Genomic DNA, 19,090 nt, shown 5'->3' with positions numbered 1-19,090 from the left:
CGCATGGAACATTCTCCTGGATAGATCACATCTTGGGTCACAAATCAAGCCTCGGTAAATTTAAGAAAACTGAAATCATATCTAGCATCTTTTCTGACCACAACACTATGAGATTAGAAATGAATTACAGGGAAGAAAACGTAAAAAACACCAACACATGGAGGCTAAACAATACGTTACTAAATAACCAAGAGGTCACTGAAAAATCAAAGAGGAAATCAAAAAATACCTAGAGACAAATGACAATGAAAACACGACAATCCAAAACCTATGGGATGCAGCAAAAGCAGTTTTAAGAGGGAAGTTTATAGCTATACAAGCCTACCTCAAGCTACAAGAAAAATCTCAAATAAACAACCCAACCTTACACCTAAAGGAACTAGAGAAAGAAGAACAAACAAAACCCAAAGTTAGCAGAAGGAAAGAAATCATAAAGATCAGAGCTGAAATAGAAACAAAGAAAACAATAGCAAAGATCAATAAAACTAAAAGCTGGTTCTTTGAGAAGATAAACAAAATTGATAAACCATTATCCACACTCATCAAGAAAAAGAGGGAGAGGACTCAAATCAATAAAATTAGAAATGAAAAAGGAGAAGTTACAACAGACACTGCAGAAATACAAAGCATCCTAAGAAATTACTACAAGCAACTCTATGCCAATAAAATGTACAACCTGGAACAAATGGACAAATTTTTAGAAAGGTATAACCTTCTAAGACTGAACTGGGAAGAAACAGAAAATATGAACAGACCAATCTCAAGTAATGAAATTGAAACTGTGATTAAAAATCTTCCAAAAAACCAAAGTCCAGGACCAGATGGCTTCACAGGTGAATTCTATCCAATTAGACAAGAGCTAACACCAAGCCTTCTCAAAGTCTTCCAAAAAAATTGCAGAGGAAGGAACACTTCCCAACCCATTCTATGTGGCCACCATCACCCTGATACCAAAACCAGATAAAGATACCACAAAACAAGAAACTTACAAACCAATATGACTGATGAATATAAATGCAAAAATCCTCAACACATTACTAGCAAGCAGAATCAAACAGCACATTAAAAGGATCATACACCAAGATCAAGTGGGATTTATCTCAGGGATGCAAGGATTCTTCAGTATATGCAATTCAATCAATGACATATTAATGAATTGAATAATAAAAATCATATGATCATCTCGATAGATGCAGGAAAAGCTTTTGACAAAATTCAACACCCATTTATGATAAAAACTCTCCAGAAAGTGGGCATAGAGTGAAACTACCTCAACATGACAAAGGCCATATATGACAAACCTACAGCAAACATCCCTATCAATTGTGAAAAACTGAAAGCATTTCCTCTAAGATCAGGTACAAGACAAGGATGTCCACTCTCGCCACTACTATTCAACATAGTTTTGGAATTCCTAGCCATGGCAATCAAGGAAGAAAAAGAAATAAAAGGAATGCAAATTGGAAAAGAAGAAGTAAAACTGTCACTGTTTGCAGATGACATGATACTATACATAGAGAATCCTAAAGATGCCACCAGAAAACCACTAGAGCTAATCAATGAATTTGGTAAAGTTGCAGGATACAAAATTAATGCACAGAAATCTCTTGCATTCCTATACGCTAACAATGAAAGATCAGAAAGAGAAATTAAGGAAACAATCCCATTCACCATTGCAACAAAAAGAATAAAATACCTAGGAATAAACCTACCTAGGGAGAAAAAAGACCTGTATGCAGAAAACTATAAGACAATGATGAAAGAAATTAAAGATGATACCAACAAATGGAGAGATATACCATGTTCTTGGATTGGAAGAATCAACATTGTGAAAATGACTATACTACCCAAAGCAATCTACAGATTTAATGCGATCCCTATCAAATTACCAATAGCATTTTTTACAGAACTACAACAAAAAATCTTAAAATTTGTATGGAGACACAAAAGACCCCAAATAGCCAAAGCAGTCTTGAGGGGAAAAAACGAAGCTGGAGGAATCAGACTCCCTGAGTTCAGAATATACTACAAAGCTACAGTAATCAAGACAATATGGTACTGGCACATAAATAGAAACACAGATCAATGGAACAAGATAGAAAGCCCAGAGATAAAGCCACACAACTTATGGTCAACTAATGTATGACAAAGGAGGCAAGGATATACAATGGAGAAAAGAGAGTCACTTAAATAAGTGGTGCTGGGAAAACTGGACAGCTACATGTAAAAGAATGAAATTAGAACACTCCCTAACACCACACACAAAAATAAACTCAAAATGGATTAGAGACCTAAATGTAAGACCAGACACTATAAAACTCTTAGAGGAAAACATAGGAAGAATACTCTTTGACATAAATCACAGCAAGATCTTTTTTGATCCATCTCCTAGAGTAATGGAAATAAAAACAAAAATAAACAAATGGGACCTAATGAAACATCAAAGCTTTTGCATAGCAAAGGAAACCAGAAACAAGACGAAAAAAACAACCCTCAGAATGGGAGAAAATATTTGCAAATGAAGCAACTGACAAAGGATTAATCTCCAAAATTTACAAGCATCTCATGCAGCTCAATATTAAAAAAACAAACAACCCAATCCAAAAATGGACAGAACACCTAAATAGACATTTCTCCAAAGAAGACATAGAGATGGCCAAAAAGCACATGAAAAGCTGCTCAACATCACTAATTATTAGAGAAATGCAAATCAAAACTACAATGAGGTATCACCTCACACCAGTTAGAATGGGCATCATCAGAAAACCTACAAACAACAATTGCTGCAGAGGGTGTGGAGAAAAGGGAACCCTCTTTCACTGTTGGTGGGAATGTAAATTGATACAGCCACTATGGAGAACAGTATGGAGGTTCCTTAAAAAACTAAAAATAGAATTACCATATGATCCAGCAATCCCACTACTGGGCATATACCCAGAGAAAAGCATAATTCAAAAAGACACATGCACTCCAATGTCCACTGCAGCACTATTTACAATAGCCAGGTCATGGAAGCAACCTAAATGCCCATCGACAGATTAATGGATAAAGAAGATGTGGTACATATATACAGTGGAATATTACTCAGCTGTAAAAAGGAACAAAATTGGTCATTTGTTGAGATGTGGATGGATCTAGAGACTATCATACAGAGTGAAGTAAGCCAGAAGGAGAAAAACAAATACTGTATATTAACAGATATATGTGGAACCTAGAAAAATGGTACAGATGAACCAGTTTGCAGGGCAGAAATTGAGACAGAGATGTAGAGAAGAAACGTATGGACACCAAGGTGGGTAAGAGGTGGGGTGGTGGTGGTGTGATGAAATGGGCGATTGGGATTGACATGTATACACTGGTGTGTATAAAATTGATGAATAATAAGAAAAAAATGCAAAACGTATATATTTTTTTACAATTTAAATAAAAACTCTGGTTTGTAAAGGAAGATTATACAGCTTTTGAGGACATGGGTTGGAATACTTTTTAAATGTAATTAATCTCAAATAAGCCAGGCAGAGGAAGACAAATACTGCATAGAATCACTTATATGTGAAATCTTATAAAAAAAAAAAAAAGCCAAAGGCTAGAAGCAAAGCAGAAAAGTGGTTGCCAGGGTGGGATGTGGGGGATATAAAGAGAGGTTGGTCACAGGGTACAAAGTTTCAGTTATAAGATGAATAAGGTCTGAGGATCTAACGAAAAACATGGTGACTGTAGTGATAACAGTGTATAATTGAAATTTGCTGAAAGAGTAGAACTTAAATGCTCTTACCTCCCCCCAAAAAGGATAAATACGTGAGGTGATGGATGTGTTAATTAATGAGATGGGTGGAATCCTTTCACAATGTACACATACATCAAATCACCACAAGGTACATTTTAAACGTCTTGTAATTTTATGTCAATTGTACCTCAATAAAGCTGAAATAATAGGTTTAAACATGTTTTATTCATATTGTTTATACTTTTGGATTTACTTAAATTACTTGAAGCTCTCAAACAGTCTAAGAGTTGGATCTGAAAGAACAGGTCTCCATCAGAGACCAGAAAAAATAGAACTCCTCTCAGTCATTTAGCATTTATCACCACCAGTACATATACAGTCTTTGGTTCATTTGTTGTCTAAAGCTATGTTGCCATGGAACTACTCCTGAATATTTCTTTTGGCCTGTCAAACACATGCTATAGTTTCAGTGAAACCACGGATTCCTGCCCACCTTCCCCCTCCATTTTCAAGGAACCAAGTAGTTATTTTGGTATGAAGGTCTAAATATCGTGTATTATGGTAGTTAAGGGTGACAAATTGCAACAATAATAGAAAAGATTAAACAACCAGAGAGTTAAAGTGAATTCAAACAAAAATTTTTTGTCTGTTCTATTTGGAGTGGGTAAATTCAAAAACCACAGAACAGTTTTTGACATTATTATGACTGAAAGCTTGAATAGCTTTCCAGTTTTTTTACTTGTAGCTGGAATATGGTTAAGACAGAAGCATACTTATTAAAATGACAGAGCAAATGGTATGGTTGTTTTAATATGTGGCTAGATAATCAACATTATGAAAGAGTTCTATTTGGCATATATTCCAAATTTCTTTTAAAAATCAACATTCAGGAGAGCTTGGAGAAAATTCTCACCTATTGTTATAGAATGGTGAGCTGCAGTACTCCTTCCTATGCTGTAAAGAAATTTAGAGCATATGAGATGGAAGAGACCATACCAGGAGCTATTGTTCATTCTGTTAGTTGTTTTGAGGCTTTTAAATTAAATATTGAGTAGCTATAAAAGAAAGCTTATGAAGCTTACAGAAGATATAAAGAACATTACTGTTACCTCTGTTATTTCTTATGTGCCTCTCCCTGATCCTATTAACTTCTTTTTCCTTTGAGAGAGCACCATCCTGGATTTTGTAGTTTTATCATATGTGTTTAATCATTTTGCATGTTTTTAGACTTAATCCTATGGAGTTTTATTACATCTTCTTTCATGGCTTCTTTTTTTCAATATTATATTCCAGTGATTCACCCGTGTTACTGCTTGTAGCTGTATTTCATTGATTTTCATTGCTGAATATATTCCATTATGTTAATATGCTATAATTTCTAGTATCTATTTTACTGTTGATAGGCATTTGGGTTGTTTCCATTATTTATTATTAGCGGTGCTGCTGTGAACACTTTCTGTTTGCTGCTCGTTTATAGAAATTTACTTTTGATTTGATTTGCTAACGTCTTAAGGAATGTTCACATCGTGTATTAGACCTGTAATTTTCTATTTTGCAATGACATGTTTAGATTTTGCTATCAAGGTTATTCTTGCTTCAGAAAAGGAGTTACAGAGTGTTCCTACCTCTTCTTTTCCCTTTTATGTAATCTGGAATAGTTTGTTTAAGACTGGAATTACTAGTGTATTTTTCCACTTGGTAGAGCTTACCTGTAAGACCTTCTTTTTTGAGGGAGGATTTTAAACTACTGACAGATTTTTAAATTGTTATAGGATTATTCAATTTTTCTGTTTCTTAAGTCTGTTTTAGTAGGTTACAGTTTTCTAGAAATGTATCAATTTTGTTTATGATTTTAAAAAATTAGTGGCATAAAGTTATGTATAATATCCTCTTGTTTTTAAAGAATATACTCACAGTGCCCCCGTTATTCTCTGTAGCATCTGTACTTGTTCCTTATTTCTCATGTTGTTTATTTGTACCTCCTCTCTTCTTTTCTTCATTCTCACTAGAAGTTTGTCAATTTTGTCAGCTTTTTCAAAAAACCAAATTTGGACTTTGCAGATTATTGTGTATCTGTTTTCTATTTTGTTAATTTCTGACGTTGTCATTTAAAATTGCCTTTTTTCTGTTTCCTTGGGCTTATTTTGCTAGAGTTTTTTTCTCACCTCTACAATGAATAGGTGCTCAGCTCATTGTGATTGTTTTAAAATGCTTTGACACCCTTTCCTTAAAAAAAAAAATGGGACCTGATTTTCCTCCTCTTGTGAACAAGACTTAGTGACTCACTTCTCACAAATAGAATGTGGCAAAAATGATGGTATGTGGCTTCCAAGAATAGGTCACAAAAAGAATAGCTTCTGCCTGGCTTTTCCTCTTTCGGATCACCCACTTGGGAGAACCTAGCCACCATCTAATGAGAACATATAAGCAGCCCTCTGTGAAGGGCCAGGTGGAGAGAAACTGAGGCCTCCCTGCCAACAGCCAGCACCAGCTTGCCAGCTAACAACCTTGGAAGTGGATGCTTCTCTTTCATTCAAGCCTTCAGATGATGTGACTGCAACCTCACGAGACACCTCAAGCCAGAACCATGTAGCCATGCTTTTGAAATCCTGACCCACAAAAACTATGAGAGAAGATAAATATTTATTGTTGTTCTACACCATTAGCTTTTGGTGTAATTCATCTTGCAACAGTAGAGACTATTATAATATATTCATTAATCACCAGCCCTTCTACCCTGACATAAGCATTTAAATGCTATAAATTTCCCTCTACACATTGTTTTAACTAAATCCCACAAATTTGGATAGGCAGTATTTTTCATTATCATTGAGATTTAAATATTTTCTAATTTCCATTATTTCTTCTTCTTTGACTTATGAGTTACTTAGAATTATGTTTCATAATTTCCAAATATATATTGCATATTTGTTATTGATTTCTAGTTTAACTGCATTTTGAGCAGAAAATATAGTCTATATGATATAATCCTTTAAAAAAAAAAAACACGTGGGGGCTAAACAAATGCTACTAAACAACCAATGGGGCATTGAAGAAATCCAAGGAAGTAAAAAAATAACTAGAGATAAATGAAAATGAAAATATGACAATCCAAAACCTACACGACACAGCAAAAGCAGTTTTAAGAGGGAAGTTTATAGCAATACAACCTTAGGAAACAAGAAAAATCTCAAATAACCTAACCTTACACCTGAAGCAAACAGAGAAAGAAGAACAAACAAAATCCAAACTTAGAAGAAATCATAAAGATCAGAGCAGAAATAAATGAAATAGAGACAAAGAAAACAATAGAAAAGATCAATGAAACTAAAAACTGGTTCAAAATTGACAAACCTTTAGCCAGACTCATCAAGCAAAACAGAGAGAGGGCTCAAATCAATAAAATTAGAAATGAAAAAAGTTACAATGGACACCACAGAAATACAAAGCATCATAAGAGACTACTACAAGCAACCATATGCCAATAAAATGGATAACATAGAAGAAATGGACAAATTCTTAGAAAGGTATAACCTTCCAAGACTGAACCAGGAAGAATTAGAAAATACGAACAGACCAATCACAAGTACTGAAATTAAAACTGTGATTTAAAAACTCCCAACAGGGGCTTCCCTGGTGGCACAGCGGTTGGGAGTCTGGCTGCCGATGCAGGGGACGCGGGTTCGTGTCCTGGTCCGGGAGGATCCCGCATGCCGCAGAGGGGCTGGGCCCGTGAGCCATGGCCGCTGAACCTGCGCGTCTGGAGCCTGTGCTCTGCAACGGGAGGGGCCACGACAGTGAGAGGCCCACATACCGCAAAAAAAAAAAAAAAAAAAAAAAAAAACTCCCAACAAACAAAAGTCCAGGACCAGATGGCTCCACGGGTGAATTCTATCCAACAATTAGACAAGAGCTAACACCAGTCCTTCTCAAAGTCTTCCAAAAAATTGCAGAGGAAGGAACACTTCCCAACTCATTCTATGAGGCCACAATCACCCTGATACCAAAACCAGATAAAGATACCACAAAAAAGAAAATTACAGGCCAATATCACGGATGAACACGGATGCAGAAATCCTCAACAAAATACTAGAAAACTGAATCTGTCAGTACATGAAAAGGATCATAAACCATGATCAAGTGGGATTCATCCCAGGGATACAAGGATTTTTCAATATCTACAAATCAATCAGTGATACGCCATGTCAACAAATCGAAGAATAAAAACCATATGATCATCTCAATAGATGTAGAAAAAGCTTTTGACAAAATTCAATATCCATTTATGATAAAAACTCTTCCAAAAGTGTGCACAGAGGGAATCTACCTCAACATAATAAGGGCCATATATAACAAGCCTACAGCTAACATCATACTCAACGGTGAAAAGCTGAAAGCATTTCCTGTAAGATCAGGAACAAGACGAGGATGTCCACTCTTGCCACTTTTATTCAACATAGTGTTGGAAGTCCTAGCCATGACAGAGAAGAAAAAGAAGTAAAAGGAATCCAAACTGAGAAAGAAGAAGTAAAACTGTCACTGTTTGCAGACGACATGATACTATACATAGAAAATCCTAAAGATGCTACCAGAAAACTACTAGAGCTCATCAATGAATTCGGTAAAGTTGCAGGATACAAAATAAATACAGAAGTCTGTTGCATTTCTATACACTAGCAATGAAAGATCAGAAAGAGAAATTAAAGAAACAATCCCATTTACCATCACATCAAAAAGAGTAAAATACCTAGGAATAAACCTACCTAAGGAGGCAAAAGATCTGTATTCAGAAAACTATAAGATGCTGATGAAAGAAATTGAAGATGACACAAACAGATGGAAAGATATACCGTGTTCTTGGATTGGAAGAAATATTGTCAAAATTGTCAAAATGTCAAAATTGTCAAAATATTATCATATTGTCAAAATGACTATACTGCCCAAGGCAATCTACAAATGCAATCCCTATCAAATTACCAATGGCATTTTCCATAGAATTAGAACAAAAAATCTTAAAATTTGTATGCAGACACAAAAGACCTTGAATAGCCAAAGCAATCTTCAGAAAGAAAAATGGAGATGGAGGAATCAGGCTCCCTAACTTCAGACTATACTACAAAGCTACAGTCATCAGAACAGTATGGTACTGGAACAAAAACAGAAATATAGATCAATGGAATAGGATAGAAAGCCCAGAAATAAACGCACACACCTATGGTCACAATCTACAACAAAGGAGTCAAGACTATACAATGGAGAAAAGACAGTCTCTTCAGTAAATGGTGCTGGGAAAACTGGACAGCTACATGTAAAAAAATGAAATTAGAACATTCTTTAACTCCATACATAAAAATTAACTCAAAATGGATTATGGACCTAAATGTAAGATTGGATACTAGAACACTCTTAGAGGAAAACAGGCAGAACACTCTTTGGCATAAATTGCAGCAATATCTTTTTGCATACGTCTCCTAGAGTAATGGAAATAAAAACAAAAATAAACAAATGGGACCTAATGAAACTCAGAAGCCTTTGCACAGCAAAGGAAACCATAAACAAAACGAAGACGACCCACAGAATGGGAGAAAATATTTGCAAACAATGCGACTGACAAGGAGTTAATCTCCAAAATTTACAAACAGCTCATGGGCTCAATATCAAAAAAACAACCCAGTCAAAAAATGGGCAGAAGACCTAAATAGACATTTCTCCAAAAAGACATACAGATGGACAAGAGGCACATGAAAAGATGCGCAGTGTCGCTAAAAATTAGAGAAATGCAAATCAAAGCTACAATAAGGTATCACCTCACACCAGTCAGAATGGCCATCATCAAGAAGTCTACAAACAAGTGCTTGAGAGGGTATGGAGAGAAGGGAACCCTCCTACACTGTTGGTGGGAATGTAAATTGGTGCAGCCACTATGGAAAACAGTATGGAGGTTCCTTAAAAAACTAAAAATAGAACTACCATATGATCCAACAATCCCACTCCTGGGCATATACCCAGAGAAGGCCATAATTCAAAAAGACACATGCACCCCAATGTTCACTGCAGCACTGTTGACAATAGCCAACATATGGAAGCAACCTAAATGTCCATCAGCAGAGGAATAGATAAAGAAGATGTGGTACATATATACAATGGAATATTACTCAGCCATTAAAAAAGAATGAAATAATGCCATTTGCAGCAACACATTAGAATCCCAGCTCCCAAGTCACTAAACATTCCCAAGCCTCAATTTCATCACCTATAATATGGGGATAATATGTATACCTTCCAGGATTGTTGTGAAGATCAAACACAAGTAACAGAACAGGAGGCTCAACGAATATTAATCCTTTCTTAATCCTTCTCTTTCTTCTTATTTGGATAAGAAAAATGATACAAGGAAAAGAAAGACTAACTATATAAGTTTGAAGTTGACACAGAAATACTGGATAAGTTGCTGGGGTCTCAGTTCATCTTTGTTCCACAAGAGCAAGAATATGTGAAGGAGGAAGCTATGCTTATTTCTTCCTTTTTTAGGTCTCTGAACTAGCTTATAGTCTTCCTGCCACTTTGAAAGTCTGTGCATTTGAGCAAGATAGCTTGTAGTACTGGCAGTATGTGTGTTGGCATCTTTTCTATTTTTCATTGTCGTCTTCAAAACCAACAAAATGAAACAAAACCAACCCAAACTCATAAAAAATTAAGCTATCTTTGAAACTGACTTTACACCAAAGATTCAGGATGCTAAGGCAGAAGACACCAAGAAAAAAAATGTCATGGTACCTTAAAAAAACTTTAGCAAACAGTAATCAAAACAGTATGGTACTGGCACAAAAACAGACATATGGATCAACGGACGAGAATAGAGAGCCCAGAAATAAACCCACACACCTATGGTCAATTAATCTTTGACAAAGGAGACAAGAATATACAATGGACAAAAGACAGTCCCTTCAGCAAGTGGTATTGGGAAAGCTGGACTGCTGCACTTAAACCAATGAAGTTAGAATACACTGTTACACCATACACAAAAATAAACTCAAAATGGCTTAAAGACTTAAATATAAGACACGATGCCATAAAACTCCTAGAAGAGAACATAGGCAAAACATTCTCTGACATAAATTGAAACGATGTTTTCATAGGTCAGTCTCCCAAGGCAACAGAAATAAAAACAAAAATAAACAAACAGGACCTAATCAAACTTATAAGCTTTTGCTCAGCAAAGGAAACCATAAACAAAATGAAAAGACAACCTACGGACTGAGAGAAAATATTTACAAACTATGCGACTGACAAGGGATTAATCTCCAAAATATACAAACAGCTCATACAATTCAATTAAAAGAAAAAACCCAATTGAAAAATGGGCAGACAACCTAAATAGACAGTTCTCCAAAGAACACATACAGATGGCCAACAGGCACATGAAAAGATACTCAACATTGCTAATTATTGGAAATCAAAACTACAATGAGGTATTGCCTCACACTAGTCAGAATGGACATCATCAAAAAGTCCACAAATAACAAGTGCTGGAGAGGGTGTGGAGAAAATGGAACCCTCCTACACTGTTGGTGGGAATGTAAGTTGGTGCAGCCACTATCGAAAACACGATGGAGGTCCCTCAAAAAACTAAAAATAGAATTACCATATTATCGAGCAATCCCACTCTGGGGCATATATCCAGACAAAACTATAATTCAAAAAGATCCATGCACCCCTATGTTCATAGCAGCACTGTTCACAAAGGCCAAGACATGGAAACAACCTAAAATGTCCATCGACAGATGAATGGATAAAGAAGATGTGGTACATACATACAATGGAATACTACTCAGCCATAAAAATGAATGAAATAATGCCATTTGCAGCAACGTGGATGTACCCTGAGGTTATCATATTAAGTGAAGTCAGAAAGAGAGAGACAAATACCATGTGATCACTATATGTAGAATCTAAAATATGCCACAAATGAACATATCTACGAAACAGAAACAGACTCACAGACATAGAAAACAGACTGTGTTTGCCAAGGGGGAGGGGGTGGGAGAGGGATGGATTGGAGGTTTGGGATTAGCAGACGCAAACTATTATGTATAGAATGGATAAACAACAAGGTGCTACTGTATAGCATAGGGAACTATATTCAATATCCTGTGATAAACCATAATGGAAAAGAACATGAAAAAGAATATGCATATATATTCAGCTATATATATTTATAGCTGTACAGCAGAAATTAAGACAACTTATAAAACAACTATACTTCAAATTTTAAAAAATTTGCAAATTCCTTCTTGGCTGGAATTGGTTGTTACACTTTAACAGAACAGATTTGAATTTTTTTGACAGTCTATGAACAGTGTTTTTGGATGGCCTTAGGTACCCACACAACACCCCTATATCATGTGTCAAGCTAAACAAAGATTTCCAGGGACTGGTAGTCTGACTATCCTCAAACATGGGAAAAGGAAGAGTAATTTGGATTCAGGTCGATTGCCAAAAGTCTTCATATTCCAGTTTTGACTCTCATTCAATGTCCTCTAAAGATTAAAAGATTCATTTCTGTATGACCCTTAGCCAAACCTAGAGACAACTGTTCAAGCTGGGAATATCTGAATATCACTCTGTTACTGGACAAACACAGACCATTCTTAAATACAGAATTTCTATTAGAGGAAAACCCCATAGCACCTGCCAAATATAAGCTGCCTTTGATCTTATACGTCTTTTCAATATTCTGTCCAGGCACCACCAAACTTTTCACTTAGAAGGAAGTGATTGTTTTACCAGAAGAGATTATTTATTTCTATATGCTGAAATCAAAAATTGAAAAAAGACCAGAAGATCCAAAGAGATGCAGAGACAGCCAGCACTATGACATCAGGAGAACAAAAAGCAAAATTTTGAAAAAAGCTCAGATAATAAGCAAAGGAGAATAAAATCTGAGACTTAAATTTTGTGGCCACATCTGGAAATGAGGGGCAGAAATGTAAAGCTCTCCTTCCCTTGGGGATGTATCAAGCTCTGTGGATGAAAAGCCCGTGCTGGGCAAGGACTGGCCACAGCGCAGAGTCTGAGCCGGTGGTACTCGGGAGACTGTTCACTCCCATGTCCCCACCTAATGATTATAGCTGCCACTGACTTTGGATCTGATAACAGATGCGTATCTGTGTCTCACAGGCTTCTGGAACTCAAGACATACCAGATTCTCTCAGGTCCAGGTTGCTTAGGTTTCTGGATGCTGTGGGCCATCCCCCAAACCTCTGGGTTCAGATCTGCTCTGAGGAGTTCAAGGGAGAGAACAGCAGCAGGTAATATCATGTCTTGCTCATCTTTGCTTCTCCCCAGAGAGGGAACAAGCAGGACATTCCAGATCCCTAGAATTCACACTCAACTTAATGTCTGCCTTACTCTCATCCCAACAGGAGCCTAGTCAACCCTCTAAGCATGACAACACAGCACCAAAGGACCTGAGTTTAGATTGAGGTTGGCAGTGAGATTTAATTGAAAGAATGACCCCATCGGAGGCGTAGAACAAGCTGGGGTGAGAAAAGGCATATGCTATTACTCCCAGCTATCAGTTGACTAAAACCAGTTGAGACAAGTGGCTTGCAAAGTTTCACACGGGGGCAGATGACAGAACAGCTTAGGCCTTACCCAGGCTCCTGCCGTCTAGGCCTAGTCCTTCCATTACAGCAGGAGGCCTTTCCTTCCCAGACAAGGTAGGCCAGAGACTTTGACCCATCTGGAAATCTCAGAGACCATCTTAGCAAGTGGTGACACTGAACCAGTGAATGTGATGCAGCTTGACAAACATCAGTGATTTTCTTAAACCAGAGCAATAGCGGTAAAAAGATGTTTGCTTCCATTACTCACAATCAAAGATACTCTTTGGCTTCCTATTGGGCACCAATAAGGAGAGAACCTCTCTATCAAGTAACAGTAACCACACTGTATCAGTGTTTTGAAATAGGGTTTCATTATTAAACTAGAAAACAAAAACAAAACAAAAGACCCTGTCTTAAACCACAGGGGGTAGGGTTGATGTGTTAATATATACATATGTTTTTTTAAGTAAGCTGTGCACATCTGATTATAGGGATAGGTAGATGTATGAATATTCTTTATAAAACCTAGTGAAATGGACTAGTAAGCACTTTAAATTAATAAATAACAATGGTTAGGCTGTAACTTGTATGTTATTTAACAGTTGACAAAGCTCCTTCACTGGCAATGTTATTTCAGCAGGATACTTCAGAGCCCACCTTAATTCAGGGCTCAGTAAATAACCTTTCCAGCTAGACTGAAATTCCGGAGATAGCAGTGCAGTTCATGGAGTGTATTTCGTGTTCAGTTGCACTCCCATGCTGATGCTTCTGAAGGAGGAATTTTAGAAAAGGACAGAGTGCACACTAAAAGTTGATATAGGTAGAAGTACAGTAAAAGTAGAAATGTGCCTCATGAGAAAAGTCACGTAGAGACATACCAGAATACAAAGTCTGGTGACATAATGAAAAAGGAGAAAGACCCAATAATAAGCTTAATAAAAATTATTAAGATGCTGGTGAAAAAGAAAGATGACATTTCGTAATCTCCCCCATCAACCTACCCCATAAATGTCTCAGCCAGTTAGATGCAGCTCTGCCAATTCAAAAATAATCTTTGTGTACTTGTGTCATGGGGGTGAAGAGGTTGGGAGTCAAATATGAAAGGGGGAAGGAGTAGCCATGGTAGGGATGTGTGGCCAAGGGAAGCTCCTAATTTTCCTTGCACTCAGCCCTGTACCCCTCTGCTTCTGACTTTTCCCTGCCTCAACCGTCTCCATCTCTTTTCAGCAGGTGGGAAGCTTTGGTGTGAAGCATGCAGAAAATCCAGGAATTATGCAATTATGCAGCAGGCCCACGATGCAAACCTCTTCAGCACAAACACACATCCTCCACTTTGGCTTGATGTGGTAGCATAACTGTCGCCCTAATTCCTGATACCCTTCTCCCCCAAGCCGTTCTCAATGGAGAAAAATAACTAACCCAGGCAATGCAGAAGAGCCTACCACACCCTGCCGAGGATTCCATCATCATCACAAGCAATGTGTTGCTCTAGTACAATGGTTTTCCAAGAGTAGTCCCTGGACGGGCAGCGTCAGCATCACCAGGGAAGATGTTAATCATTCCAGACCCACTAAATCAGAAACTCTGGGGATGGGGCCTGGCAATCTCGTTTTAAAAAACCCTCCTGGTGAGTCTGCTGCACATGTTTGAGAAGGACCACTCTTGTCACATTAAGTCTGCTCATCTGTGATAAAGGCCAGACAGCCATCAAAAAACAGGCTGCAAAGACTCCCAATGCCAGGTCATTTGGCAGAGTTGAGGGGTGGGAGGGGTTGAAGCTAACGGTGCTCGGTAACCACCCCAGTTCTAGAAGAAATGCAAAATGGCATGTCCAGAGTTCTCTGGTCTGTGATATTATATGGCAAGTGACAAGCAAACTTGGCTTCTTTCTAAATGGGTGATAAATGTAACAGAGTAACAGCCTGTGTTCCTGATCTTTTGCCAGATTTCCAGGTCATTCAACTTGTAAAATTAGAAGTACCCTGGATTTTACACCCCCATATTAAAGTAACACACACCATGCTTTCTCTTACATGAACCGATAGGTGCTGCACTTCTCACAGGCTGCAGATGTTCACGCAGAGAGAATTCTGAACCATTGTTCTGGTACTAAAAATGAGGCTATACCTAGAAAACATAAATAGGGGCTTGCATTTTCTCAGCCCAGAGGGTTTGCCAGATGCCATATTCTGTGTTAACAGGAATTAATAAGAAAATCTTACAAACCTATGTGCACCTGTTTTATATAGTCAATCAGTGAGTCTTTGTTTTCGTTCCAGAAGCTTGGAAGCTTCTCCTTGCGAGGATATTTACAGCATGACAGCTCCAACGTAATTTCAAAACACTGGGCCCAGATGTAGTTGTAATCTTGCATTCCACCTAAACACAAGCATATTTAATTTTTTTTAAGGTCTGAAATTGGAGTGAAGCCAAGTATCACGTACCTTGGGGACAGGTGAATCAGACAGTGGTAATGAAAGTACACGTAAACAGGAAAAGATGAATTTGACATATTAGCAAGTACAATTAGAGCTTGACATTTTATTATCCAGGCATGACAAAGCAATCCTAAATACTCCCATATGGGTAACTGAATCAGAGCTGACTGATGTTTAGCTGTCCATCAAAATTAAGCGAGGGGTAGAGGAAGGGTCCTTTTTAAAAATCACAATTACAAAAAGGATTCTTCAAGGGTTTCCCTGGTGGCGCAGTGGTTAAGAGTCCGCCTGCCAATGCAGGGGACACAGGTTCAATCCCTGGTCTGGGAAGATCCCACGTGCCACAGAGCAACTAAGCCCGTGTGCCACAACTACTGAGCCTGCACTCTAGAGCCTGCAAGCCACAACTGTTGAAGCCCGTGTGCCTAGAGACTGTGCTCCACAACAAGAGAAGCCACTGCAATGAGAAGGCCACACAGCACAACGAAGAGTAGCCCCTGCTTGCCACAACTAGAGAAAGCCCACGCACAGCAATGAAGACCCAACGCAGCCAAAAATAAATTTATTTAAAAAAAAAGAAAGGATTCTTCAAGTTACATTTCTTCCTAAATTACATTTTAAACAGATATAAACTAGAGTGATATTTTCTTTTAAAATATTTCTACAAACCATTCATAAACACATTTATTCTGTAAAGCTAAGTATATGAATTTGGAGGAATAATAATGCCAGTGTTTACTGAGTGTTTGGTCTTGCTAGGTACTGTTTAAAGAGCTTCACCATCCACTCATTTAATCCTCACAGTAATTATCACTCGTATTTTACAGATGAGGAAGCTTAATCACAAATGGTAGGTCATGTGCCCAGGGATTCTTGCCAGTGAACGGCTGAGACTGGAGCACAGGCCATCTTCCTAGCGCCCCCATGCTCTCAGCCATCACACCGCACTGCGTTTGGGGATGAGAGGGAAGGTGCCATGCTGATTCTCAGGGAGCAGGGGAAGACCCAGGCCCCTGGTACTTCTGGGGTTACCACTGCCCATGCTCACTTTCTAGTTCTTACCTCTCAACACCCTATTTTCAAAGGGTTATAACCGTATTTTATAGTTTCTAAGATGCAAAACTTTTCATATTTTAAAATCTCTGAATTGGGAAGTATCTTAAATTTGATGGCTGAATAACATCATTGGGTTATTAGTTTGGCTGGCAACTTTTTTCTTTCTTGGTGGGACATGTTTCACAATCAGTGGCATCTTGGATTTGAAGAAATATGGTAACTTTGAAGGAAGTAGTCTCTGCCAGATTTTAATTAGTTATACTTGATATCTGCCCAGTGAAATATGTATTCTCAATTTCATCAGGGTATTTGGGAAGTAATGAAGTAAAAAAAATTTATACTTATAAAATGGTCAAAATATTATGTCAACATTGAGTAATATCTATGTACGTACAGATTTTAGCCAGGAAGAATTACTCTGTCCTTTCTTTTCCTTTACTTACAAGTTTTGTATTTCTCTCTGACTTCATTTTTTTTTTTTTTTTTCTTTGCGGTGCGCGGGCCTCTCACTGCTGTGGCCTCTCCCGTTGCGGAGCACAGGCTCCGGACGCGCAGGCTCAGCGGCCATGGCTCACGGGCCCAGCCGCTCCGCGGCATGTGGGATCCTCCCGGACCGGGGCATGAACCCGCATCCCCTGCATCGGCAGGCGGACTCCCAACCACTGCGCCACCAGGGGCTGTAGCCTAGTCCCCGCTCTGACACCCCTGGGCTTCTGCTTATATTATTCCTTCTGACAAGAACACCCCTCCGCCACGTTCCCTACATGGCCAGCTTCTCACTCCCTCCCTCGCCTGGCCGTCCTGTTCCAAGGGAGAAAAACTAGAAGGCTCTTTCGTTTAGCCTGCAAAGTGGTTTTAAAATCAGGAGACTTCATGGAAATATCTAGCTTGCTTCACAGACTGGAAGATCTGGCAATATTGCCCCCCAATGCTGCATGGCAATAATTACCTTGTTCTAAGTAGCAGCTGTCCCCACTGGATGAGACATAAGCATTACATTTCTCTAAGGCCTTCACTACTCCCTGATGTATTCTGGATTTACACCCCTGTGATACACTGTACCTTTTCTAAATCTCTACTTTTAAAATATTTTACTTTTTTTTTTTGGCTGCGTTGGGTCTTCCTTGCTGTGCGCGGGCTTTCTCTAGTTGCGGTGAGCAGGGGCTACTCTTCGATGCGGTGGCGGGCTTCTCATTACAGTGGCTCTCCTTGTTGCGGAACACGGGCTCTAGGCGTGTGGGCTTCAGTAGTTGTGGCACGCAGGCTCAGTAGTTGTGGATTGTGGGCTCTAGAGTGCAGGCTCAGTAGTTGTGGTGCATGGGCTTAGTTGCTCCGTGCAACTGAGATGTGAGATCTTCCCGGACCAGGGCTCAAACCCGTGTCCCCTGCATTGGCAGGCAGATTCTTAACCACTGCACCACCAAGGGAAGCCCTACATCTCTACTTTTATTCACATTACATGCCATCACAATTATTTATTTGTATGTTGCTCTTCTCTATTAAACTTGGGCTTACTATCTGTGTCCTGTTCATCTTTCCTGGCACAGTTCCCAGCTCCAAGGTACATGCTGAACCAGTGTCTGAAGTTAGGAGGCTGTGGCAGTGGGGAACATGTCTGAGCATCTCTCAAATGATCAGTTCCCCTCACTGCTCTGTGATATTAGCTGACAGAGACATGACTGAAGGGACTGCACTGTGTCTAACGTTTGGCAACTGCCGGGGTGAAGGCCAGCTGGCACCTCTGGGGGAAGGCAGTAAGGAGACTAGCAGAATGAAGAGAAACTCACCTTTGAGTGGATACCAAAAGTATCCATTTACAATTCCACCAGGAAACTCTATTTTACTTCTACATGGGTTTCTTTTCCTCATGTCGGGATTTCTTGAAGCGTAGGTACGTGCAAGATATTGAAAAACATCATCATCAGGGGTTAAGCTCCGAGAGTATAATGTTCCAGTGGCTGTACATGAAAGACAGACCAAGACCTTTTAGCTGAAGTTATAGCTGTAGGAAACACACACCATATTAGCACATACATCATCACATCACACACAATGGCTCTAATTTCCTAGTGAGATCCTCTACCCACTTCCACGAATACTCCCTTCACTCCTCTTCCTAGTTTTTAATGGACATACAGAAGGCAATATTACACAAAACAACCATGTCCCTGTCTAAACTCCTTCTCAGTCAGCTTAAAAGTTAAATACCCTCTTAGTCACCCTTGCTGATTTCTGGAGGTCAGTAAACTCTCCTTAGGTAC

At 38.6% G+C, this 19,090-nt stretch overlaps 1 protein-coding gene across 5 annotated transcripts in view; it reads right to left on the bottom strand.

The window, feature by feature from the left end:
- The window catches only part of CPM (carboxypeptidase M), an 89,417-nt gene that overhangs the window by 14,813 nt on the left and 55,514 nt on the right, over nt 1–19,090 (bottom strand). For all 5 annotated transcript variants that reach the window (XM_032646683.1, XM_032646684.1, XM_032646687.1 and 2 more), the window contains 2 exons: nt 18,617–18,787; nt 15,562–15,714 (listed from right to left, as the gene is read on the bottom strand). In XM_032646683.1, coding sequence (XP_032502574.1) covers nt 15,562–15,714; nt 18,617–18,787 — 324 coding nt within the window. The remainder of the gene's footprint in view (nt 1–15,561; nt 15,715–18,616; nt 18,788–19,090) is intronic.

The sequence above is a fragment of the Phocoena sinus genome, chromosome 10 (assembly GCF_008692025.1).
Source record: "Phocoena sinus isolate mPhoSin1 chromosome 10, mPhoSin1.pri, whole genome shotgun sequence".
NCBI classification, from domain to species: Eukaryota; Metazoa; Chordata; class Mammalia; order Artiodactyla; family Phocoenidae; genus Phocoena; species Phocoena sinus.
This window is presented reverse-complemented; position numbering and strand designations above follow the sequence as displayed.